The 27,283-nt window shown below is 31.2% G+C and overlaps 1 protein-coding gene across 5 annotated transcripts in view; it reads left to right on the top strand.

Annotated features, from left to right (window-relative positions):
- Nucleotides 1-27,283, top strand: part of LOC143247508 (F-BAR and double SH3 domains protein 2-like) — a 102,578-nt gene that overhangs the window by 40,203 nt on the left and 35,092 nt on the right. For all 5 annotated transcript variants that reach the window (XR_013026592.1, XM_076495751.1, XM_076495752.1 and 2 more), the window contains 7 exons: nt 4,165-4,280; nt 5,058-5,121; nt 5,282-5,410; nt 7,859-7,981; nt 13,965-14,060; nt 15,591-15,743; nt 22,424-22,516. Coding sequence is in view for 4 of the 5 variants with exons in the window: in XM_076495751.1 (XP_076351866.1) it covers nt 4,165-4,280; nt 5,058-5,121; nt 5,282-5,410; nt 7,859-7,981; nt 13,965-14,060; nt 15,591-15,743; nt 22,424-22,516 (774 nt within the window). In the remaining variant the exon portion in view is untranslated. The remainder of the gene's footprint in view (nt 1-4,164; nt 4,281-5,057; nt 5,122-5,281; nt 5,411-7,858; nt 7,982-13,964; nt 14,061-15,590; nt 15,744-22,423; nt 22,517-27,283) is intronic.

Raw genomic sequence — 27,283 nt, 5'->3', positions numbered from 1 at the left:
GCCTGAAACATAATGTTCAAAATAATTCTGAATTTCTAAGAAACTAAGCTTGGAGAAGAAAGAATCTGGATACATATGCAAAACACAATAAAATGGTCTTTATTTAAACTCTCACACACAGTCAAAATAGCCTGTGTATTGTAGAATAATTTCTGTCAACTCTTCTCAGAACTTGTTAAAAAGTTTATTCAGAATTAATTAATTTTACTTATTAAACTTTAGGGAGCTCTATTACTTAATGATAGGCTTAAACATTAGTTATTAAACTTGTGGCTTGAACTTGAGAGATAGAGAGAGCTGTCTAGGAGGTCGTAGTATTATATACCAAATTCTGTAATACTGTTTTGTTAACACAAGCATCACCTGCATTGCTTTTGATTAATCTTGTTAAAACACAAAGGAGAATTTAACCTTGATATATCATCTGACTTATTATTGGAGAATGCTACTGTTGATTTTCATTTACAATATGGAGCATTACAGCTATTCCTTCATGGATAGACCAGGGGTTATCTTGATAGGAATGACAAAGAACAAAATCAACACATACCTAGAATATACCAGTTTAAAAATTGTGCATTAAAATAAAAAGGTTGAAAATTCCTAGAATGCCTGCATACCAAAAAAAAAAAAAGGCTTAGCAATGACTGAAACACCACCTAGCAACAGAATTAATTAATTATTTAATAGATATCCATTAAAAAATTAATTCATCTGTGAATATTGGGTACCTGGAGAGTAACTTAGCATCATAAACTTTCAATTAAAATACTGTTAAACTTTAAATAGTATTAGTTGGGAAACTAATAAATTTGGAAGACATTTGTTAAAGCTGTGATGTTTTCAGGTAAGAATTGTAAGTTTCTTGACAAGTAACAGAAAGATCAATCAGCAAATAATTACAGGCTTGTTTAAGATATAAGAGAAGTGGTTCTTATCAGATAATTTCACTGAACTGTGTAAAATAATGAAACTGGACAAAATTGGGTAAAGTGAAACCACAGTATATGTACTTGTAGATGCAAACAGATGGTCATTTCTACTACACTGCGTTTAGTCTCATAGCTTTTTCTCTTTCAGGATGGACTTTCATTGAAGTAAATACAATGACCTACAAACTAAGTCTGTGCTCTGTAACCTCACCTGAAAACACAACTGAATTAATGCATAAATTTGTTCTCTTTGTCTAGTCAAAAGTATTGCCACATCCTATGTTCCTTCACATCAGTGGACATCTGTTATATTCAATCAATGTTATAATCAGCCAGCAGAGAATGTCACACTGCCAGTCCTTTTATCCTAGATGTTGTATATTACTGCAATATTTTCATGTGCAGAACATACTTCAACCTATGTAGAAAACAAAGAAATGAACCAATTAGAACAAAGTGATCTTAAAGATGTTCTGAACCGTGCATTGTCACCATTACAGCATGGACACTAAACAGTTAAAACATTTTAAACAGCAGGTGTGTTGTAGATAGCAGCTCACCACAGGTGTAAAAAAATTGGGAAAAATGTACTTAAACATAATCTTTAGCATTTTTATTATGAATTTTGAAACAAAATATGAAAGAAAATGAAAAAAGCATAATAAGGACTTATTTATCACAATGTATCAGATGTTTTTTAGGATATGAAAATCACAAACATTCTTCAATGCACAGTGCTACTCTGCATTCTTTACACCGGGTGGTCACCATCTTTTGCTTCTTTTCTTTTCTTGTTGTATGCATATATATGTGACATTGTCTTTGTCCAATTTTTCTAGCTCTTGAAGATGGAATGCTTTTTAAAAAGTGCCCAGAAAATACTTCTTTTCCAATAGATCTATCAAGAACAGTAAGGCTATGTCTTTCTGGGAAAGGTTTTGTCACCCTTTTGTACCTTTTCGATAACACTGCACAACAAATTTTTGCTTCTTGAACACTGTTGGGTGTTCCTTATAGATTTTTGGCCACTGATCACGAAAATCACATCCAAATTTGCCCATCACATACCATTTCATCGTAATCTTCAGTTTTGCTACAATGAAAAAACGATATCAGGGCAACTGGAATCCATCAATGCTTGCTGACTATTGTTGGACACTGCAACGTGATGCACCAGACATTGAATACAAACGAAAATCAGGAGCAAAACACTTTTAATTATGTTGAACTTAATAGCATATTAGAAACATAAATGCAATTAAATACATTATTGCCGGTAAGCAGTTAACTGTCTATTTCTCAGAGTTCCTACGTGATGAAGCAGAACCAAACCTATATTTGTGCATACCCACCAGGTACCTGTCACAATCAGCAAAAACTTTTCAGGAAGCAAAACTTTTCAAACAAATTGATGTGCAGTGTTATTGGTAAATTACATTGTAACTAAACTGTCTCAATGATGACTTCTTGACAGTGTTTTCTAGATACATGTTATAATATTTAAAATTGAGATATCAATTAGGTGAAGAAAGAGATTCTTTTATCACTTCACATATTTATGAAGACAATCAATTTGTCCAGTTTGCCTGTCACTCTTGTTAACTAGCCTCATGTTTTTATAGTATAATCTAAAACCATATCAGGTTTGGTTATGGGTTGTTTAGTTGTGTTATTATCCTTTCCACTATATTTCATTTCACCTTTATGTACTGTATTGTCTTTCCATTGAAGTTCTAAAACATTGCCTTGCTGCTTGGTCTTAACATCTCTCTTCTTCAGAGGTGCAAATTTAGGCATGTTCTTCTGATTAGTTCTAACTGTTTTACAAAAAAGTCTTATTTTCAAAGAAAAGGTTGCATAATTTCAGACTTGTATAATAATTATCAATATATAATATATGACCTTTTCCAAGGTAGTCTTTCATCAATTGCTTGACAACTGATCCTGAAAATCCTAATCAGGGATCTTTGGGGACATCTACATCACTTGCAGGATAGATTATCATATCTATTGCAATTCCTGTCTCACAATCACGTAATTCAAATTTTTTTATTTTTTTTCTAAGTCTATGGCGTTTGCTTGGAATGTATTGCTTGAAAACAATGTGGCCCTTGAAAAGGATCAAAGATTCATCAGTAACTACTTTTTTAAATGGAGAAAAAGATTCCTTAGCTTTATTTTTCACCATTGTAAACACTTCTCCATAATTGATCATTTGCATGCAGTTCTTTGTTACATCCACAGTGCAAATATCTAAGAATCTCCTTGAATTAATCTAGAGTAATGTATTTTGGAAGAACTGGAGTTCCTGTAAGGGGATCATTCTTCTAATAATCAGCCAACACATGCTTTTTCACATGTGACATAAGCATAACAAAAAGTGTACATTTCCTCAACAGTCGTATCTTCCCACTTCTTACTTCGTGAAGTAAAGAGAGTGTTACTTTCACTTTATTTGAAATACAATGATTTACAAAACTCGATATCTGTTTGTTTCTTGCACTTTATGGCTCATTATACTATAGTCAAGTATAGCAGTAAAAAAAATCATATTCTTTTCATCTGGGAGCCTAAATTTATCTGTGAGTCCAGTGTTTCTACTGTTAAAAGAATGAATAATTGTATCAAAATGATGACACCTTACTTATTGAGAGCCAATGGATTCTGATTCACTATCCAAATCTGTTCAGAGCTTGAAACAATTGAATTTAATGATTGAAAAGTTTTCTTCTTTATTGTAATAATTATCACATGTTAATACTTCAGTTTTGTCTTTTGTTGAGAAACATTTTTGTTTTGTTCCCTTAGCTGATGTATCCTTCCTTTTCTGCTCCATGACTTACACTGAAAAAATAACTTGGATGCAATGCTTTGAGTGGGTACAGTTAGTGCAGTTTGAGAGGTTTCCTAATGAATGTTTTTAGCTTGTATCATCAATTATTGGTAACTGTACTGACTGCAAAACACGAAATAAATTGATGATGGCCACCTTTTTCTAGGAAGACACCAATTGATGATGGCTGCCACTTAAGGGTTAAAACATCTTAAAATTTCTACACAACTTAAGCAGGTAGAAAGCATATGATGTGCCTTAGTATCACAAAGCACCTACTTATCTCAATCCACACTGGTGAAGTCTTAGTTACAATTTTAGCAAAAGAGAGTCTGTTATGTGGTTTTTCATCAAGAAAACTACAATGTTGTTTGCTGACCATAATGTTTCACTGTTTAGTGTTTTGATGACATTCGGAAAATGCACGAGGAGTTACAACAGAGTGCACAAGAAGCTGACAAAGCCAAGAAACTCTACACTGAAGAACAACACATGGCTCATGAAGCAGGAGAGAAGTAATTATAATTTTTAATTTTGTGTAGATTTTATTTTTGACTTATGTGAGTACATAGATCAAAATATTTAGAAATGCTTTTATTATAAAATATTTGGATGTCACAAACAGTTTTTACACCATGGATATATTTGTGATTGAGCTTCCCCACTATTATTTTCTAAATATTGTTTTGTAACAAAATATTAACGAGAAATCCTCATAGATTTATATTTTGTCATTACATATACATAAGAATTTAGGAAATGTGATATTACATGGTTTATTAATTTATACCTGTAAATGTAATTTCAGTGATTTTTATTTAGTCAAGTCATATTGAACAGATAAAGAGGTACTCATTTGTTTTTATCTATTAGGTACAAAGTATGTTAATTTGTCAAACAGAAATTGTGTATTCAATAATAAAGTCTGTGTATGTGTGTGTCATGCTGCAGTGGTGTTTCAAAAGTGCCATTTGGAATAATGCTCAGCTACTATACCTGTATTGGTTAGAGAGTTTGAAGCATATATATGAAGTAACCAGAGCTTATGTGATGTTTTCAATCTAACAAGTAGGGTCTATATGTTTTTACATAGGATTGTTTTTTTTATGTGAAGAAATAGACATGTAATTGTCATATTATAGCAACATATAAAAGAATCTGTATACATGGTGAAATTAGAATAAAGTTGGTTGTTTTAAAGGATTATGGGAAACATCCTTCCCTTGGGTCAGTGTGGGAGCATGATTGGTGTTTATTTTTATTACTTCTGAATAATGATCTTGTTGTTTCAGGTTAAAGAAAAAAAAAGGAAAATTTTTTCAGACATTTTCATCTTCACAGAAAAACAATCTTAAAGTAAGTGTATTTTATTTACAGTTTCAAATTTCAGTAAAATTTGTATAATTGCTTGTTAAACACTGTTAAACTCCATATTTAATATTATTTTTTTTAATATTTTAATATTCAGTAGTTTCATGTAATATGTTTGAAGTTTAAATTAATTATATTTTTACAGCTTTCATCAAAGAAGGATGCTTGTGACATTCAAGCCACTAAAGCTCGTAATGACTACATTCTTTCCCTTGTGGCTACTAATGCTCATTTGTCCAGATTCTATGAAGTTGACCTCAAAGATCTTATGCAGGTAAAGGTTGAATAAAAAATTATCTTAACTGTTCACATCTACATATATTTTATGATATGTATAATACCTGCATGGTCATAGCTAGGAGTTTTGGATGCATTCCAACATTCTAAAAGGCCCTTACTTTTACAACTAAAAATTATAAATATATAAACAGATGCCCAGAATTTTCTTTTATGCAGATTTTTTGCCATATTACTCAATCTTCACATTTATTAATACAAATATAAATTGGATTTTTAAATACGTTTTTCTAACTTTTTCTAAACTATTTATGCAACAAATTGCATGTAGATCCATGACTTCCTTGCTTATAGGATCCATAATAACACACAACTCACACGCAGATAAATAAATACATCATCAGTACTACAGTTAATCCATCTAATTACTGCTGGATTCCCTGTGAGTGATTTAATTTAATGGTTTTTTTGACCAGTTCTTTACACTGAGGATTTTAACAGGTAAAATACATAAGACTTGTATTCTCAAGATGGCTGGTATGGGTATTAGAACTTCAATTACAGTAAAGTGTAGAGCAATGTTTTGACCTTCTTAGGGTCATCTTCAGGTTAACATAGAATGTTAGATAAAGAAGAATATGACTGAAACGTGGTCCACTTTCTAGACCAGTGCTACTCAAGGGGTGAATCAGTATTATTAATTATAAAACCTATTCATGAGCAAAATAGTCTTCAGTTATTATTATTATTATTATTATTATTACTTATTCTACTTATAGCTTGATAAGTACATTTATTTTATGTTGTATTCAGTCTAGTTGTAGTTGGAAATATATTTAAGTCATAATAAAGATTTTAACATTTTAGTTTAGTGATTTTTTGTCTTTCTTTGAACTGGGGTAAGTGAGCTGTTGTGAAAAACTTGGAGGAAAGAATGATATTGGAAAAGGTTGAGCAACATTCTTCTAGACCCCGAGTCACATTTATATTTTCGGTGTTAGAGGTGTCTGAGGAAGTCCTTTGGCTAAATTAATAACTTTCTAGTTTTAATAGAATACTAGAAACTATGTCACATAATAAATTAGATGTTAAAGTAAATATTAAATAGCAGAAAAAGATAAACAACTTAGAGTGAGTAGATTGTAGTAACACTTCATTACTAAAGTAGAATGTAGTAACACTACATTACTGAAGTAGAATGTAGTAACACTTCATTACTAAAGTAGAATGTAGTAACATGTCATTACTGAAGTAGAACGTAGTAACAATTCATTAATGAAGTAGAATGTAGTAACACTTCATTACTAAAGTAGAATGTAGTAACACTTCATTACTAAAGTAGAATGTAGTAACACTTCATTACTAAAGTAGAATGTAGTAACATGTCATTACTGAAGTAGAATGTAGTAACAATTCATTACTGAAGTAGAATGTAGTAACAATACATTACTGAAGTAGAACGTAGTAACACTTCATTACTGAAGTGGAACGTAGTAACACTTCATTACTGAAGTGGAACGTAGTAACATGTCATTACTAAAGTAGAATGTAGTAACAATTCATTACTGAAGTAGAATGTAGTAACAATTCATTACTGAAGTAGAACGTAGTAACACTTCATTACTGAAGTGGAACGTAGTAACACTTCATTACTAAAGTAGAATGTAGTAACATGTCATTACTAAAGTAGAATGTAGTAACATGTCATTACTAAAGTAGAATGTAGTAACATGTCATTACTAAAGTAGAATGTAGTAACACTTCATTACTGAAATAGGATGTAGTAACACTTCATTACTGAAGTAGAACGTAGTAGCACTTCATTACTAAAGTAGAACGTAGTAACATGTCATTACTAAAGTAGAATGTAGTAACACTTCGTTACTGAAGTGGAACGTAGGAACACTTCATTACTGAAGGATCTTTAGTGAAAAATTTTATGTAAACATTCATATTGTAATATTGTAGTTAGCCCTGTCTAAGGAGACATTTTTACATCAAGATCAAAACTGTGGTTCAGAAAACACTGTAAGTTGTGATTGTAGAAGGTTCATAATCAGTTGTTTTTAGGATCCAATGCCAAAAGATGTGCCATTTCTAGACCTTTCACATTGTGAATGACAGTAAACTTGTCTGAGTAATGTGCTTTTACCATGTGTCTTTCCAGACTATCACTTTTTAACTAGTTCAGTGTTAAGCCTTGTTTTTTGCATTGTTCACCTTTTGAAGGAAGTGGTAGGTGTAAATTGTGGTTGAAAATGATAAGGTAAAAACCTATTATCTTTGTATTTTATTAAATCCTCAGACATATCTTTTCCCTTGTAAGTGCTTTTTCAGAAGTTGAATAGGGAAAAAAAAACATCAAGCAAAAAGTATGGAAGAAGATTAACCACCTAACTGAAACTAAGTTATAATGATGTAGTCAATAAGTTTATTTATTGTACTACCTCTGTCTTTGCCTTATAATTTTTTACACTTTCTGCAGAACCTGGACTGTAACATATATGATAAAATCAAAGAATACGTCCAACTGGTTTGTCAATCTGAGCTTCTTACTTGTGCTACGTGGCAGTCGTCATTCTCTTACTTACAGAGTGAAGCAGAAAGTGTAAGGATTGTAGTTTACCTTTTAAGTAATGTAGCAAATAAGGTAATGTAAAAAGTAACATTAACACTTTTATGTTAAGTTCTAGTATGCAACTTACTATGAAAAAGGCATAAGATAATGTATTGGTTAAATAAATAGTTTGACTGCAGCTTAAGTAGTTTTAATTTTAATACAGTTTAGCATGAAATTAAAACTTAAATACAGTAATTGTAGTAACTTTTAATGAAAACTTAAATACAGTGGTTGTAGTAACATTGAATGAAAACTTGTACAGTGCTTTTAGTAACTCTTAATGAAAACTTAAATACAGTGATTGTAGTAACTTTTAATGAAAACTTAAATACAGTGGTTGTAGTAACATTGAATGAAAACTTAAATACAGTGGTTGTAGTAACTCTTAATGAAAACTTAAATACAGTGGTTGTAGTAACTTTTAATGAAAACTTAAATACAGTGGTTGTAGTAACATTGAATGAAAACTTGTACAGTGCTTTTAGTAACTCTTAATGAGAACTTAAATACAGTGATTGTAGTAACTTTTAATGAAAACTTAAATACAGTGGTTGTAGTAACATTGAATGAAAACTTAAATACAGTGGTTGTAGTAACTCTTAATGAAAACTTAAATACAGTGGTTGTAGTAACTTTAATGAAAACTTAAATACAGTGGTTGTAGTAACATTGAATGAAAACTTAAATACAGTGGTTGTAGTAACTTTTAATGAAAACTTAAATACAGTGGTTGTAGTAACATTGAATGAAAACTTAAATACAGTGGTTGTAGTAACTCTTAATGAAAACTTAAATACAGTGGTTGTAGTAACATTGAATGAAAACTTGTACAGTGCTTTTAGTAACTCTTAATGAAAACTTAAATACAGTGATTGTAGTAACTTTTAATGAAAACTTAAATACAGTGGTTGTAGTAACATTGAATGAAAACTTAAATACAGTGGTTGTAGTAACTCTTAATGAAAACTTAAATACAGTGGTTGTAGTAACTTTTAATGAAAACTTAAATACAGTGGTTGTAGTAACATTGAATGAAAACTTAAATACAGTGGTTGTAGTAACTCTTAATGAAAACTTAAATACAGTGGTTGTAGTAACATTGAATGAAAACTTAAATACAGTGGTTGTAGTAACATTGAATGAAAACTTGTACAGTGCTTTTAGTAACTCTTAATGAAAACTTAAATACAGTGATTGTAGTAACTTTTAATGAAAACTTAAATACAGTGGTTGTAGTAACATTGAATGAAAACTTAAATACAGTGGTTGTAGTAACTCTTAATGAAAACTTAAATACAGTGATTGTAGTAACTTTTAATGAAAACTTAAATACAGTGGTTGTAGTAACATTGAATGAAAACTTAAATACAGTGGTTGTAGTAACTCTTAATGAAAACTTAAATACAGTGGTTGTAGTAACTTTAATGAAAACTTAAATACAGTGGTTGTAGTAACATTGAATGAAAACTTAAATACAGTGGTTGTAGTAACTCTTAATGAAAACTTAAATACAGTGGTTGTAGTAACTTTTAATGAAAACTTAAATACAGTGGTTGTAGTAACATTGAATGAAAACTTAAATACAGTGGTTGCAGTAACTCTTAATGAAAACTTAAATACAGTGGTTGTAGTAACATTGAATGAAAACTTAAATACAGTGGTTGTAGTAACATTGAATGAAAACTTAAATACAGTGGTTGTAGTAACATTGAATGAAAACTTAAATACAGTGGTTGTAGTAACATTGAATGAAAACTTGTACAGTGCTTTTAGTAACTCTTAATGAAAACTTAAATACAGTGATTGTAGTAACTTTTAATGAAAACTTAAATACAGTGGTTATAGTAACATTGAATGAAAACTTAAATACAGTGGTTGTAGTAACTCTTAATGAAAACTTAAATACAGTGGTTGTAGTAACTTTTAATGAAAACTTAAATACAGTGGTTGTAGTAACATTGAATGAAAACTTAAATACAGTGGTTGTAGTAACTCTTAATGAAAACTTAAATACAGTGGTTGTAGTAACTTTTAATGAAAACTTAAATACAGTGGTTGTAGTAACATTGAATGAAAACTTAAATACAGTGGTTGTAGTAACTTTTAATGAAAACTTAAATACAGTGGTTGTAGTAACTCTTAATGAAAACTTAAATACAGTGGTTGTAGTAACATTGAATGAAAACTTAAATACAGTGGTTGTAGTAACATTGAATGAAAACTTAAATACAGTGGTTGTAGTAACATTGAATGAAAACTTGTACAGTGCTTTTAGTAACTCTTAATGAAAACTTAAATACAGTGATTGTAGTAACTTTTAATGAAAACTTAAATACAGTGGTTGTAGTAACATTGAATGAAAACTTAAATACAGTGGTTGTAGTAACATTGAATGAAAACTTAAATACAGTGGTTGTAGTAACTTTTAATGAAAACTTAAATACAGTGGTTGTAGTAACTCTTAATGAAAACTTAAATACAGTGGTTGTAGTAACATTGAATGAAAACTTAAATACAGTGGTTGTAGTAACATTGAATGAAAACTTAAATACAGTGGTTGTAGTAACATTGAATGAAAACTTAAATACAGTGGTTGTAGTAACATTGAATGAAAACTTGTACAGTGCTTTTAGTAACTCTTAATGAAAACTTAAATACAGTGATTGTAGTAACTTTTAATGAAAACTTAAATACAGTGGTTGTAGTAACATTGAATGAAAACTTAAATACAGTGGTTGTAGTAACTCTTAATGAAAACTTAAATACAGTGGTTGTAGTAACTTTTAATGAAAACTTAAATACAGTGGTTGTAGTAACATTGAATGAAAACTTAAATACAGTGGTTGTAGTAACTCTTAATGAAAACTTAAATACAGTGGTTGTAGTAACTTTTAATGAAAACTTAAATACAGTGGTTGTAGTAACATTGAATGAAAACTTAAATACAGTGGTTGTAGTAACTTTTAATGAAAACTTAAATACAGTGGTTGTAGTAACTCTTAATGAAAACTTAAATACAGTGGTTGTAGTAACTTTTAATGAAAACTTAAATACAGTGGTTGTAGTAACATTGAATGAAAACTTAAATACAGTGGTTGTAGTAACATTGAATGAAAACTTAAATACAGTGGTTGCAGTAACTCTTAATGAAAACTTAAATACAGTGGTTGTAGTAACATTGAATGAAAACTTAAATACAGTGGTTGTAGTAACATTGAATGAAAACTTAAATACAGTGGTTGTAGTAACATTGAATGAAAACTTAAATACAGTGGTTGTAGTAACATTGAATGAAAACTTGTACAGTGCTTTTAGTAACTCTTAATGAAAACTTAAATACAGTGATTGTAGTAACTTTTAATGAAAACTTAAATACAGTGGTTGTAGTAACTCTTAATGAAAACTTAAATACAGTGGTTGTAGTAACATTGAATGAAAACTTAAATACAGTGGTTGTAGTAACATTGAATGAAAACTTGTACAGTGCTTTTAGTAACTCTTAATGAAAACTTAAATACAGTGATTGTAGTAACTTTTAATGAAAACTTAAATACAGTGGTTGTAGTAACATTGAATGAAAACTTAAATACAGTGGTTGTAGTAACATTGAATGAAAACTTAAATACAGTGGTTGTAGTAACTTTTAATGAAAACTTAAATACAGTGGTTGTAGTAACTCTTAATGAAAACTTAAATACAGTGGTTGTAGTAACATTGAATGAAAACTTAAATACAGTGGTTGTAGTAACATTGAATGAAAACTTAAATACAGTGGTTGTAGTAACATTGAATGAAAATTTAAATACAGTGGTTGTAGTAACATTGAATGAAAACTTGTACAGTGCTTTTAGTAACTCTTAATGAAAACTTAAATACAGTGATTGTAGTAACTTTTAATGAAAACTTAAATACAGTGGTTGTAGTAACATTGAATGAAAACTTAAATACAGTGGTTGTAGTAACTCTTAATGAAAACTTAAATACAGTGGTTGTAGTAACTTTTAATGAAAACTTAAATACAGTGGTTGTAGTAACATTGAATGAAAACTTAAATACAGTGGTTGTAGTAACTCTTAATGAAAACTTAAATACAGTGGTTGTAGTAACTTTTAATGAAAACTTAAATACAGTGGTTGTAGTAACATTGAATGAAAACTTAAATACAGTGGTTGTAGTAACTTTTAATGAAAACTTAAATACAGTGGTTGTAGTAACTCTTAATGAAAACTTAAATACAGTGGTTGTAGTAACTTTTAATGAAAACTTAAATACAGTGGTTGTAGTAACATTGAATGAAAACTTAAATACAGTGGTTGTAGTAACATTGAATGAAAACTTAAATACAGTGGTTGCAGTAACTCTTAATGAAAACTTAAATACAGTGGTTGTAGTAACATTGAATGAAAACTTAAATACAGTGGTTGTAGTAACATTGAATGAAAACATAAATACAGTGGTTGTAGTAACATTGAATGAAAACTTAAATACAGTGGTTGTAGTAACATTGAATGAAAACTTAAATACAGTGGTTGTAGTAACATTGAATGAAAACTTGTACAGTGCTTTTAGTAACTCTTAATGAAAACTTAAATACAGTGATTGTAGTAACTTTTAATGAAAACTTAAATACAGTGGTTGTAGTAACTTTTAATGAAAACTTAAATACAGTGGTTGTAGTAACTCTTAATGAAAACTTAAATACAGTGGTTGTAGTAACATTGAATGAAAACTTAAATACAGTGGTTGTAGTAACATTGAATGAAAACTTGTACAGTGCTTTTAGTAACTCTTAATGAAAACTTAAATACAGTGATTGTAGTAACGTTTAATGAAAACTTAAATACAGTGATTTTAATAAGTTTTAAGACTGGGTTAATGAATCCTTCATTAAAATTGTCTGACTACATTTTAATCAGTACTTTAAAAACGTGATCTGTATAAAACAGTAAACTGATGTGAATATTCTAATTTAGAAATTTATAATATATCAATCTACAACATTTGTTTTTGATTTATGTAACTTTTGGATGCAGTAGAATGACTATTTTATCTTATAAAGTTACTTTATGGAACATTAATATTCTAGCTTGTAGAAATACCTATGGACTCTATGAACAGTTTTAAAACGAAAGATCAGTGCTTATGGATCATTCCATGCCAACTCATCTAGGGCTTCCCAGTTCGTGTCATAGATTTCTTTGAAAACATTTAAGCAAAAAGATCACTCATACATTCAGATTCGAACATTCTGTGAGCAATTAAAGTTAAAATTTAATGTAGAATTTCAGAAAAACAAAGGAAAATTGGCTTTGTAGCCATCTGTGGGCACTCACTACGAGTTACTGGCTGCAGAGATATGGGTATGGAACAAATTGCTGGCCCTACTCTTGGGATACATTACAAGAGAACAGTATTCATAAATTTAATGGCAACATTGTTTTACAAAGGCTCCAGTTTGCAGATTTGCAATAAAAAAACAAGGTCAGACTTTCCATTCAGAGTGGCAATCCTTAAAAAAAATCATATTTAAAAAAGACTATTTGGAGTACAGCTTTAGGATTTTGCATGGCTGAATAAATCAAAATGAAGATTTTGCTTGAATTTTTTTAAAAAAAAACCTATGACATGAACTGGGAAAAGCTCTTTTTTCTGGGTCATTAAGCATCATTAAGATGCTTAATGACCCTTAAGCATCTTGTAAGAACTAATAATTCTAGTTATTTTTATTTAACATTTAATAAAATTCACTAGGTGTATGCATACCAGAAACTTTTAATATGTAGCTTATAACAATGTAAAAGGTGTTTTTACATACCTTAAATGTTTTAAATTATTATTTGTTTATTACAGTTTTAAAATTACATAAGTATTGTTGAAGCTCACATCAGGTTATTAGTTTTTACTCAGACTGAAGTGTATGTTTATCAGTTCCATTAAGTTGTTTTTAAATTATTGAGTTAATATGTTTCAGGTAACGAAGAACTACACAATGGACTGTTTTTTAAATGACAACCCAGTTTTGTCCAAGTTAATCCAATATAGTTTTGATCCTTGTGATGGAGATACAGTGAGTGAAATCCTTTTATAAATAGTGTTCCAGTATTGAAAATATTTAGAAATTATGTTTACATAATCACACTAAGTTATTATTTATTAACAATTTACAACTAATAAGAACCCTTAGAAATTATGTTGACAAAGTTTTACTAAGTTGTTTTTGATTTAGTTTCACTCATCATTTGTGTTTTATAAGTTCCACTTGCTAGTTATAATCTCATAAGTAACAGTTAAACCTTTAACAGGTTTTTGGTTTCTAATTTACTTGCCAATTATCAGAGAGCTGTCTTTTCCAAAGGGAGCTCAAATGTTTTTGTGTTAATTGTAACATAATTCCCTTCTTCACAGAGAAATCAGATATTTATTTGCTAATTGCCAGACAATTCTCCACAAATAACTCGGATACTCACTTGCTAATTGCTAGAAAATTCTCATTTTCAAAGGGAACTTAAGTATGTATGTGCTAATTGTCACAGAATTCTCTTCTTCACAGAGAACTCAGATATTGACTTTCCAATTGTCAAATAATTCTTTTCTACAGAGCACTCAAATATTTGCTTGATGATTGTTAGAGAACTTGGATGTTTATTTGACAATGTTCAGAGAATTCTTTTCTTCAAAGAAAGATTTGGATATTTATTGGATAATTGTCAGATAATCCTCTTTTCCACAGACAAATAACTTATCAACTCTTTAATTTTTGTAGAATACTCTTATCCATGAAAAACGTTGTGGGGAAAGTAAAAGGTATTGATACAAGTGAATTTTAAACTCTTATAAGTTGCTGGACTGTTCATAGATTTTACCCTGAAGATTTAAACTAATTTTACCTGCAAAAGATTTAGAAGTTTAATATAACAAAATAAATTGTGCATTTGAAATGCTCTGATTCTGACACATAACTTATTAATTTTAGTTATTTTTATTTTTTGGCAAAAGATGGATTTAATGGATTTGAATAAACGTTTTCACAAATAGCAGATGTGCTTATGTATTCAAACCTGAATTTCTTTGTGAATTATTTCTGAAAGAGTAATGGAAAAGCTCACACATGTATGAAAATATTAAACAATTAATATTATCTCAATTATGTATAGAGGCATTTAAGTCATTGTACTTAATTTTACTGGCTTGATACAATTGAACAGACAGTGAAAATGTCACGTTTGTATCATCTGTGCACCATGTGGTATCTATTTCAATCAACTGAGCATTATGTAACCTGCTAAACACTTGGATGAATCTATAAGATTGTCATTTTCATTATGTCCACAGTCCATAGTGTGTATTTTCCTCATACTGAAGTCCAGTTTGCTTTTTCAACACAGATAAAGCAACTTTGCCAGGACTATATTCTTTTTTCTTCACAGATCCCTTCAAATACAAATAGTTACTTGTTTATTTTTTGTTTCACCAATTCATTTCAGCTTCTCAGTGACATCTGTCCTCCAATTTCTATTGTAATAATAAATAAATTGTCTGTGTACTTTAAGACTTATGCTACATTTCCCTCTTCAATTGTATATTTTGAATTCCTTAGGTGACCAAGATTTCAACTGAGAACAATGCAAGTCTTTGCTTGAGTAAGGAAGCCAGGAAGTGGGCTTCCTGTATTGCTAAAGAGAATAGAACTTTAAGAGAATGTTATGAAGAATTGGGTAGACTTCAGTGTGAAGCCATTGGAAAAGAAAAGGTAAGTTATTTTAACCTCAGTAAAGTTTGCTAAAAACTTAATTCATTCTTTTTAAAAATATAGTTGAACAGTGTACGTTCCCAGTGTTGAACAGTGTACGTTCCCAGTGTTGAACAGTGTACGTTCCCAGTGTTGAACAGTGTACGTTCCCAGTGTTGAACAGTGTACGTTCCCAGTGTTGAACAGTGTACGTTCCCAGTGTTGAACAGTGTACGTTCCCAGTGTTGAACAGTGTACGTTCCCAGTGTTGAACAGTGTACGTTCCCAGTGTTGAACAACGTACGTTCCCAGTGTTGAACAACGTACGTTCCCAGTGTTGAACAACGTACGTTCCCAGTGTTGAACAACGTACGTTCCCAGTGTTGAACAGTGTACATTCCCAGTGTTGAACAACGTACGTTCCCAGTGTCATGATGAAGGAGATAGAGAGAAAAATGCTGTAGTATTATCAGTATTGTTCATTTTGTTTCTGTTCCCACCATAAATCATGATACATCACCAGTTAATACATTTTATAGTCTTTTCTTTGTTTGGTTACACCTAATATACATCATCTTTGTAATGGAACTTGAGACAAGGTATTTGTTTACAATTGTGTACAAGCAAACAAATCTCTTGAAATATATCATCTTTGTAATGGAACTTGAGATATGGTATTTGTTTACAATTGTGTACAAGCAAACAAATCTCTTGAAATATATCATCTTTGTAATGGAACTTGAGACAAGGTATTTGTTTACAATTGTGTACAAGCAAACAAATCTCTTGAAATGTATCATCTTCGTAATGGAACTTGAGATGTGGTATTTGTTTAAAATTGTGTACAAGCAAACAAATCTCTTGACAGTTTTGTTTGATTAAAACATTTCTGCAGTTCATAATCAGTTTGATTTGTGATCATTATATCTAAAATAAAAGTGAAAATACAAGTAAAGAGGTGAGTCTGTACTAAACTGTTTGTATTTTGTACATTTTAAAAATAGTTAATGCATGATAATTCATTTTTGATATCACATAGTGTAAAACAGGGACATCAACCATTTGGTCCATGGAAGCATTTTAACTGGCTTTACAGGGTGTGTACTAATTTTCTTTAATTTGTCTCAACCACATCATATAATAAAGTTAGCATCTTTATATGATGTTATGGCTTTGAACTAGTGACACAAGTTAATGACTAGTCTGTGTATATCCCAATAAGTGTCTGAGTTTGTGATGAAGAGAAACCTACTTGAAGTAAAAATGTATTCTCAAGACAGCTGATATAGGTAGTAGCACTTTAATAAAATAAAGTACCGAACAATGTTTCAACCTTCTTAGGTCATCTGCAGGTAAACAAAGAGGTTTTTTTTTTTTAACTTACTGTTCCCATCCCTAAGACGTAGACCTGGCAACGGTCTGTTACAAACTCTCTTTGTCAACCTGAAGATGACCTAAGAAGGTTGAAACATTATTCTGTACTTTATTTTATTAAAGTGCTACTACCCATACCAGTCATCTTGAGAATACAGATGTCTGAATTGTTAAGCAGAAGTCAGTGACCTGGTCTGCAAACTGTCGCTCACTCACGAGTGTGGTTCATAAGGTAAATTTGTTTCATGCCCCTGGTATAAGGAATCAGTGAAATTCTGTAGTTATTGAATTTCACGTTAATTTTCTGCTGACTGTTAATTGTTAAACTTACTAACTGCAGTTCCATATTTGTATCTAGGAACTAAAGTTAGATCTTTGAATATTATTGTTTGAAATTTGACCCTCAAGAAGAAAAGTCCACTTTCTAAAAATATTTGGGCTGCAGGGTTTTTATCATATTTTATTAAGACCTAAGTGTTTTTCTGACATTACATTTGTACACTTCTAAATGTTATTTTTTTATGTGTTGTGTATAAGCTGACCTTTGATGGTTTGAGTCATGGTGTACATCTCCTCATTTAAAAGTACACAGGAGTTTCAAAATCTTACTTTAATGTGTTTTCTTAATTTCCTGTTCACACGTTACCCCTAACTTTTGTTTTTCTGTAGGGAACAAATTCATTATTTATTTATTTGATGTTTATGGCCTTTTAATAGTACACAAGGGTATAATAGTTGTTTATTCAAGAAGTCAAATAAATTTCAGTTTGTGATCCCTTTGTTTATAATAATAGATGTTTGCAGTCTCTTGCTCTTTTGCAAGAATTGCGTTAATGTAACAACATTTATAAGTGTTCATCTGCCCATTCTTTATCAGTAAGTAAATAAATCACTTAATTTTGTTTTCACTGGAGACGAACCTGAAAGTCAAAACCAAATATTTATGATAACAGGTGTCACATCTGACGTTTCTACTAATCCTGGTGGACATGGTGGACAGAATCCACCAATCTCAATATCTCAATTTTTTTGGGCTTCAATGGTACAGAAAACAGCCATAATATCTAATTTTCAGTTGAAGAAATATATAATTATAAAAGATAAAACTAAACCTATTTTACAGTTAGCATGATCCCTAAAGTTCTGATTATAGACGATTACCCAAAATTATTTTTCCTACTTTAAACTTTAATATATAAATACCTAAGGAAATACAACCATATTATTTGTCAACATTTTGCAGCCAATCTCAAATAGTTTTATTAATACGTCAGTTAATTTTTACATGTGCACCATTAGTGACTCACAGCACACTTAACTGATATGTGATAGTGACTCTGCAGCACATTTAACTGATATTTGATTTTCACCCTTAGTTACATGATAGTGACTCGCAGCACATTTAACTGATATCTGATTTTCACCCTTAGTTACATGATAGTTACTCACAGCACATTTAACTGATATTTGATTTTAGCCCTTAGTTACATGATAGTGACTCGCAGCACATTTAACTGATATCTGATTTTCACCCTTAGTTACATGATAGTTACAGCACATTTAACTGATGTGATTTTAGCCCTTAGTTACATGATAGTGACTCACAGCACATTTAACTGATATTTGATTTTAGCACTTAGTTACATGATAGTTACTCACAGCACATTTAACTATCTGATTTTCACCCTTAGTTACATGATAGTTACTCACAGCACATTTAACTGATATTTGATTTTAGCCCTTAGTTACATGATAGTGACTCGCAGCACATTTAACTGATATCTGATTTTCACCCTTAGTTACATGATAGTTACTCACAGCACATTTAACTGATGTGATTTTAGCCCTTAGTTACATGATAGTGACTCACAGCACATTTAACTGATATTTGATTTTAGCACTTAGTTACATGATAGTTACTCACAGCACATTTAACTGATATTTGATTTTAGCCCTTAGTTACATGATAGTGACTCGCAGCACATTTAACTGATATCTGATTTTCACCCTTAGTTACATGATAGTTACTCACAGCACATTTAACTGATGTGATTTTAGCCCTTAGTTACATGATTGTGACTCACAGCACATTTAACTGATATCTGATTTTAGCCCTTAGTTATATGATAGTGACTCGCAGCACATTTAACTTATATTTGATTTTAGCCCTTAGTCACATGATAGTGACTCACAGCACATTTAACTGATATTTGATTTTAGCCCTTAGTTACATGATAGTGACTCGCAGCACATTTAACTGATATTTGAGTTTAGCCCTTAGTTACATGATAGTTACTTACAGCACATTTAACTGATATTTGATTTTAGCCCTTAGTTACATGATAGTTACTTGCAGCACATTTAACTGATATTTGATTTTAGCCCTTAGTTACATGATAGTGACTTGCAGCACATTTAACTGATATTTGATTTTAACCCTTAGTTACATGATAGTGACTCGCAGCACATTTAACTGATATTTGATTTTAGCCCTTAGTTACATGATAGTTACTCACAGCACATTTAACTGATATTTGATTTTAGCCCTTAGTTACATGATAGTGACTCACAGCACATTTAACTAATATTTGATTTTATCCCTTAGTTACATGATAGTGACTCACAGCACATTTAACTGATATTTGATTTTAGCCCTTAATTACTTGATAGTGACTCACGGCACATTTAACTGATATTTGATTTTAGCCCTTAGTTACATGATAGTGACTCACAGCACATTTAACTGATATTTGATTTTAGCCCTTAGTTACTTGATAGTGACTCATGGCACATTTAACTGATATTTGATTTTAACCCTTAGTTACATGATAGTGACTCGCAGCACATTTAACTGATATTTGATTTTAGCCCTTAGTTACTTGACATTCGTTATTCCTTATCTCTGTGATGTTATATGATACACAATTATCTTAATCCTCAAAGAAATAAATTTACTGGAGTGATGTTTGATGCATGCAGAGGCCATGAAATAGTGCCATCCCAACCAATCTATTGCACTGAACCTTTCTTGCATGGCTTCCAATTTATGGATTAACACTATTCGCTGGAGTGAAAAAACACACCATAAAACATGATAATAAAAATTGTTTGAGTTGAGCTACAACACATTGAAAAGTGTGAGGTTGTAATTCTTTAGTTATTTTATTATTAAATTTTAAAATACAAAAGAAACTTTTGGACCACCCTGTACTTGCCCTGCTTACAAAGTATATAAATCCAGTAATAATACATGTATACTTACAATAGAAACTTCTATTTTTATTCATATATGAATTATTATTATAATAATGTTATATCAAATTTTAAAATGGTTTGTGACAACTGGTGAAATAAGAGATATGGTCATTAAAGTTTATTTTTTTCTAACTTTATAATCAGTTGTGTAAAGATGTTCAAATATACTGGAATTAATATGGTCTATCTATTAAGTCAAACGTGTAATAATCACCTTTTCTACAATACAATATCAACTCCAGTGATACCAAATTAAATTATTTTTACAATACCACTTCAGTTTGGGTCACATTAATTTAGCTGATATTAGTTGTAGTGATACCATCATAATTTATTTCTACAATATTAGTACTTAGTAATACTACATTAATTTCCAGTCCTCAAGTAGTCCATAGGGCACCTATGAAGACTCTCCACTGCATTTGGTCTTCTGTCCAGATCTATCTTTCTTGTATCCCTCTGTAAGGTTCTGTGCTAAATATCTCTTGGTCTTCCTCAGCACTTTCTTCTAATTCTCTTATTCACCCAACGTTTGTCTTGCATATATTCTCTGTCATTCTCATAAAATGCCCATGGTATCTTCACTTATACGACATGGGTTTTTATAAGATTTATTGTTGTCCATTTCTTTCTCGTAGTACTTATTACATTATCAAACAATCTGATTTTTGTTAATATTTTTAAACAGTTCCTTTCAAAACTTTTCAGTCTAGACTCAGTTTCTTGTACGTCATTCCATGTTTCTTCTATTTTATTCCATGTTTCTTCTGTCATTCCATGTTTCTTCTGTCATTCCATGTTTCTTGTATTTCATTCCATGTTTCTTGTATGTCATTCCATGTTTCTTGTATGTCATTCCATGTTTCTTGTATTTCATTCCATGTTTCTTGTATTTCATTCCATGTTTCTTGTATTTCATTTCATGTTTCTTGTATTTCATTTCATGTTTCTTGTATGTCATTCCATGTTTCTTGTATTTCATTCCATGTTTCTTGTATTTCATTTCATGTTTCTTGTATTTCATTTCATGTTTCTTCTATGTCATTCCATGCTTCTTCTATGTCATTCCATGCTTCTTCTATGTCATTCCATGCTTCTTGTATTTCATTCCATGTTTCTTGTATTTCATTTCATGTTTCTTGTATGTCATTCCATGTTTCTTGTATGTCATTCCATGTTTCTTGTATGTCATTCCATGTTTCTTGTATGTCATTTCGTGTTTCTTGTATGTCATTCCATGTTTCTTCTATTTCATTCCATGTTTCTTGTATTTCATTCCACGTTTCTTGTATTTCATTCCATGTTTCTTGTATGTCATTCTGTGTTTCTTGTATGTCATTCCATGTTTCTTGTATGTCATTCTATGTTTCTTCTATGTCATTCCATGTTTCTTCTATGTCATTCCATGTTTCTTGTATTTCATTCCATGTTTCTTCTATGTCATTCCATGTTTCTTGTATTTCATTCCATGTTTCTTGTATGTCATTCCATGTTTCTTGTATGTCATTCCATGTTTCTTGTATGTTATTCCACGTTTCTTCTATGTCATTCTGTGTTTCTTGGCCATACAACAAAACAAATCACATTACTTTAGCACTTTACCATCAACTTTCTCCATATCACACAAATTTAGTCTTAAAGTATCAACTATATCTACATCACATTAATTTAGTTCTACAATATTGACTGTGTTTGAATTACCATAATTCATTTTTACAACATCAAATCTTTATATATCACTTTAAATTAGTTTTACAAAATCAACTGTTTAAATCACGTAACTTTAATTCTGCATGTAAAGTCTGTGTATATCTTTTTCATTTGCACTTAGAAGTATTAAACGTTGTAATTTATTTTCTCAAAAAATGATAAAAAAGGTTTAATAATTATATGTAATTCTTGTTTATTTGAAGATTAAAAATCAGTGAGGACACCTACAGTATTGTTCCACGTAGGAAGATTCATTGTTTGTATAAATCTTAACAATGAGTAACTAATCAATATGATTACACAATATTTTACATGTAAAAAATAAAACAAAAAGAGAACTCAAAGCAACTGTGTCTATTCAGTCTTCAGTGTCTTTAATTGGGGAAAGAACTGGAACCGAAATTGATCCAGAAGCGAAAATCGAAGAGCTTCATCAGATGATTCGAAAGACAGAGGTAAGATGAAAACTTTGTAACTGGACAGTTGATGCATTTGTGTGATACTTAATGAAGTTAAAGCAAAGTGTATAAGCTGTATTTCAAAGAATATTCTGTAATACCATAAATAACGTAAAGCTTTCAATCTTTTGAATATAGAGAAATTTTCGAAGCTGAAGATGTTATTGTTTGTTTGTTGGATTATGGAAATGTCTTAAAACGTTCCCTGCGCAATGATTCATGCATCCTGATGGTTTTGTAGATGCTGAACACATTGTGAAATTATTAAGCCACTTGTTGCAATGGATTTAATCCTAATGTTAACTATCTGTATTTATACTGTTCAATACTGTTGTGGTCCACTTATTACAACATATGTTTTTGCTCGTTACAAGACTCTTTGGAAAGAAATGACCAAAATAGTTAAGTAGAATAATTCGTTTTGTATATGAAACAGATAGGAGATTTCAACAGTAATTTGTAGCATAAATTACAATATTAATGATGGTTTTGTAGTGTGTGTGTGTGTAATGGAACCTTCAACCAAAGGTCACAGATCCACAAATAAGTTAGTGCATGAATATGTGTGTTATTAGGAGTTCTGTCGATAACACTATGTATTATTTTTACTTTTTCTTGTTCCTGGACAGAAAATGTTATTTCCCAATTGCTTATGCCTAAAGTAAATGAAAATGACCTATGTTTCTCTTCAAACTTTGTTTTTGTGACCTGGGAGCGTATAACGAAAACATGATGGTAGACTATATTTGGTGGCTGATACGTGAAAGTGATTTACATTACAGTCGCAAATCTCGAAAAACTACTCACTTCTAAACATTTTTGTATAACTTTAGTATAAATACATGTAAATCTTGATTCATATGTTGTTTTATTCAGACCTTATGTAAATGAAAATGTGCAAATTTGTCCGTTTTTACACAGAAAATAGGGTTAATATCTAAATTTCATTATCCAGGTCACAAAAGCAAAGTTTGAAGGGAATAATGGTCACTTTCTGTACTTTTACAACGTAAGCAGTTAAGAAATAACACATATTATCCAGGAACACAATTTGTGTTACATAGTGTAATTGTAGTAATATGAAGTAACGTATTACTATTTCTTAATTAACACAAGCTGAATTCCTGTCATGTGACTGAAAATAATGAGTAATTTTCCTTCTCAAAAGCAGATCTAAATAAATGTTTTATGAACAAGTTTTATAAAAATTATTTACAATCTAATAGCAATGGCCCGCCATGTCCAGGTGGGTTAAGGCGTTCGACTCGCAATCTTAGGGTCGCGGGTTTGAATCCTCATCACCCCAAACATGGTCGCTCTTTCAGCCGTGGGGGCATTATAATTCTACGGTCAGCCCTACTATTTGTTGATAAAAGAGTAGCTCAAGAGTTGTCATTGGGTGGTAATGACTAGCTGCCTTCCCTCTTGTCTTACACTGCTAAATCAGAGATGATGGCGCATATAGCTCTCGTGTAGGTTTGCGCGAAATTTAAAACAAACACAAACTAAACTTAACATGCATTACTTACTTTTAACATTTTGTTATATTTTGCTAATCTTATTTCAGTAAAAATATGTATTAGTTAAATAACTAAACTGTAGATACTCATTGATGAGTAAAACTACGAGTTACTTTTGTTTCTTAAAGCATTTTAGAAATAGTTAATATAAAAATAAATAGATGGCGCACGCGTTTCAATAATATATTCTATATAATAGTTGTGGCCTTAAACGTTATCAAGAAAAATGCTCATGATATTCAAGTTAAATATTTTTCAGTGAAATTTAAAATGGAATAAATAAAAATATATATTGAAATTTTGTAATTAGATGAAGTAAACTAAACTAAGAGTTTATAGTGTTAAGAAATTCAATAAAATATGACCTGTTACTTCAGAACACTAAGCTATTTGCGTTCAAGCTAACGATTCTCCATTACGGTTTCAATGAGTTGGTTGGTTGGCGTTTTATGGCGCAAAGCAACCAAGCTATCTACACCGGCTTCAATGAGATAGTCGAGACACTTTCTAACTGATTTCAACGTGAACTTCATAAGAGCGTGCGTGAAACATCGGTTATGGTATAAACGCTTTTTTACAAACTGATGCAGCATGCCGAGAAACCCACTTGTTGAGAAATTTTTTATGCAAAAACGGCTCGTTTGGGTTGAGAAAATATTTTACATAGAAGAGCGAACAACGTTTCGACCTTCTTCGGTCATCGTCAGGTTCACAAAGAAAGAGGTAACTGACCGTAAGCTGACCACATGTTTGAAAGGGGTTGTGTAACTGAGTGTCGGAATGTAGAGGGTGGTATTAGATGTTTGAATATATAATTTTATTTATTTTATTATATTAATATAGGTATAAAACACCAGCATTATTTATAAAATACAATGTGATAACTGCCACGACTTCTATATTGGAGAAACAAGTAGAAAAATGGAAACCAGATTCAAAGAACATAAAACGTCACCTTCACACGTTTTCGAACACTGCAAGTCAAATGAACACAACATAACCATAGAAAACACTCAAATACTAAATAAAGAAATAAACATAAACAAACGCAAAATTAAAGAAGCTTTACTTATACAACAACTTAAACCCAAAATAAACCAATATAAAGGAACGCCTTTATACCTATATTAATATAATAAAATAAATAAAATTATATATTCAAGCATCTAATACCGCCCTCTACATTCCGACACTCAGTTACACAACCCCTTTCAAACATGTGGTCAGCTTCCGGTCAGTTATCTCTTTCTTTGTGAACCTGACGATGACCGAAGAAGGACGAAACGTTGTTCGCTCTTCTATGTAAAATATTTTCTCAACCCAAACGAGCCGTTTTTGCATATAAATGATGTAGCATGCTTATAATTATACTTGTTGAAAACCAAAAACGTTAAGCTAAGGACGTGGGGGAGTTATAATGTTACGGTCAATCCCACTATTCGTTGGTAAAAGGGTATCTCAAGAGTTGGCGGTTGGTGGTGATGACTAGCTACCTTCCCTCTTGTCTTACACTGCAAAATTAGGGACGGCTAGCGCAGATAGCCCTTTTGTAGCTGCCCACCGCTAGTACAGCGGTAAGTCTCCGGATTTACAACGTTAAAATCAGGGGCTCGATTCCCCTCGGTGGGCTCAGCAGATAGCCCGATGTGGCTTAGCTGTAAGAAAAACACACCAACACACCCTTTTGTAGCTTTGCACGAAATTCAAACCAAACCAAACCAAAATATTTCGTCACCCAGTGGCACAGCGGCATATGTGCAGACTTACAATGCTAGAATCAGAGTTTTGATACCCGTAGTGGGCAGAGCACAGATAGTCCATTGTGCAGCTTTGTGCTTAATTACAAACAAATAAAACCGAAATTTTTCCTATTTTAGCGCATTATAAGTTTGATACACGACAGATCAAGGTGATGTTTTTTATCAAAAGATGCTAATATCCAAAAAACATATCTTACCAAATAATTTATAGTTTTTGAAATAAAAACAACATTAAAAGGGAAATATTTATACCAACAATGTTATTGCAGATTTAGCTTTTGTCAAACTCCATTGTGTCGGTCTTTACCCGATTTCACGTTTAGGGTTCACCCCTGGTGTGCAGAAAGTGAATTTATCATGATTCAGGTGTACCAATTTTATTTTTTTATCTTTGGACGTTCTGTGTGATTTGTAGAACATGCCATGACACTGTAAGAGGATTGTGCTCTGTATTACAAATCTGTACTGAAATATTGATTGTTCGTTATAAGACTTGACCCCTACAGTCCATCACGAATGAGGGGGTTACTTCGTACTAACTGTTGATAAGTGTCAGACTTCTTGCAAAGCGGCAGAGTAAAACGTAAATGAAGGGCCTGCAGTAAGATTAGGGTCATTTTTTAGCCCTAAATTTATCATAATAACGTACTACTTTTACCTCACCTGTAAGAGTTCTTTTGACAAGTAGATAAATCCACCAGTTTGCAACTTGAGAACTGACAGTCCATTTTGTGTATCACTATTCGTGACTTTAAATGGTGTAATGTACCCATGGTCAACATTCCAAAAGTTCAAGGAAACTTGACACTTCTGAGAAAAACGCTTTCTACAAAGTTGCAAGAATGACTCGTTGTGGTTAAGTGAGGAGACAAAACTTCCGTTCATTCTGTGGACGTACTATATGTTTTGGAAGAGATATTGTATGAACCAGTTCGTTGAACTGAATTCTTGACCGATGATAAAAACACGTCATTAATATTCTAGGATGTTGACATAAAAGGGCAGTGTTTTCATCTTTTCGTTTTAAGGGCTGATAAAAGTATGATGACAAATCTCTGAGGACAGACATCCAGTTTTGCTTTACTAAACTAACCTTTCGCCAGGACTTAACACTAAAACTTTCACAAGTTAAAGACAAACGATACGTTATAGTAGTTTTCATATATTTAACAAATAAACATGTAAAGTACCCTACAAAACTGTTTTCCAGTCAGTGCCGCCTGACTGCTATGGTTTGGAAGGAGAACAATATCTTATTTCTGTTTAATTGTACTGTATTGCTTTAGTTTCGTCTGCTTATTTACCCCGTGCAGAACCAGATGGTTTGTTTTGAATTTCGCACAAAGCTACTCGAGGGCTATCTGGGCTAGTCGCCCCTAATTTAACATTGTAAGACTAGAGGGAAGGTAGCTAGAGCCAACTTTTACCAACGAATAGTGGGATTGACCGTCACATATAACGGTGGGCATGTTTGGTGTGACGGG

This window comes from Tachypleus tridentatus, chromosome 3, assembly GCF_004210375.1.
Source record: "Tachypleus tridentatus isolate NWPU-2018 chromosome 3, ASM421037v1, whole genome shotgun sequence".
Lineage (NCBI taxonomy): Eukaryota > Metazoa > Arthropoda > Merostomata > Xiphosura > Limulidae > Tachypleus > Tachypleus tridentatus.
Note: the sequence above shows the minus strand (reverse complement) of the source record. Positions and strands in the feature narration are given on the sequence as shown.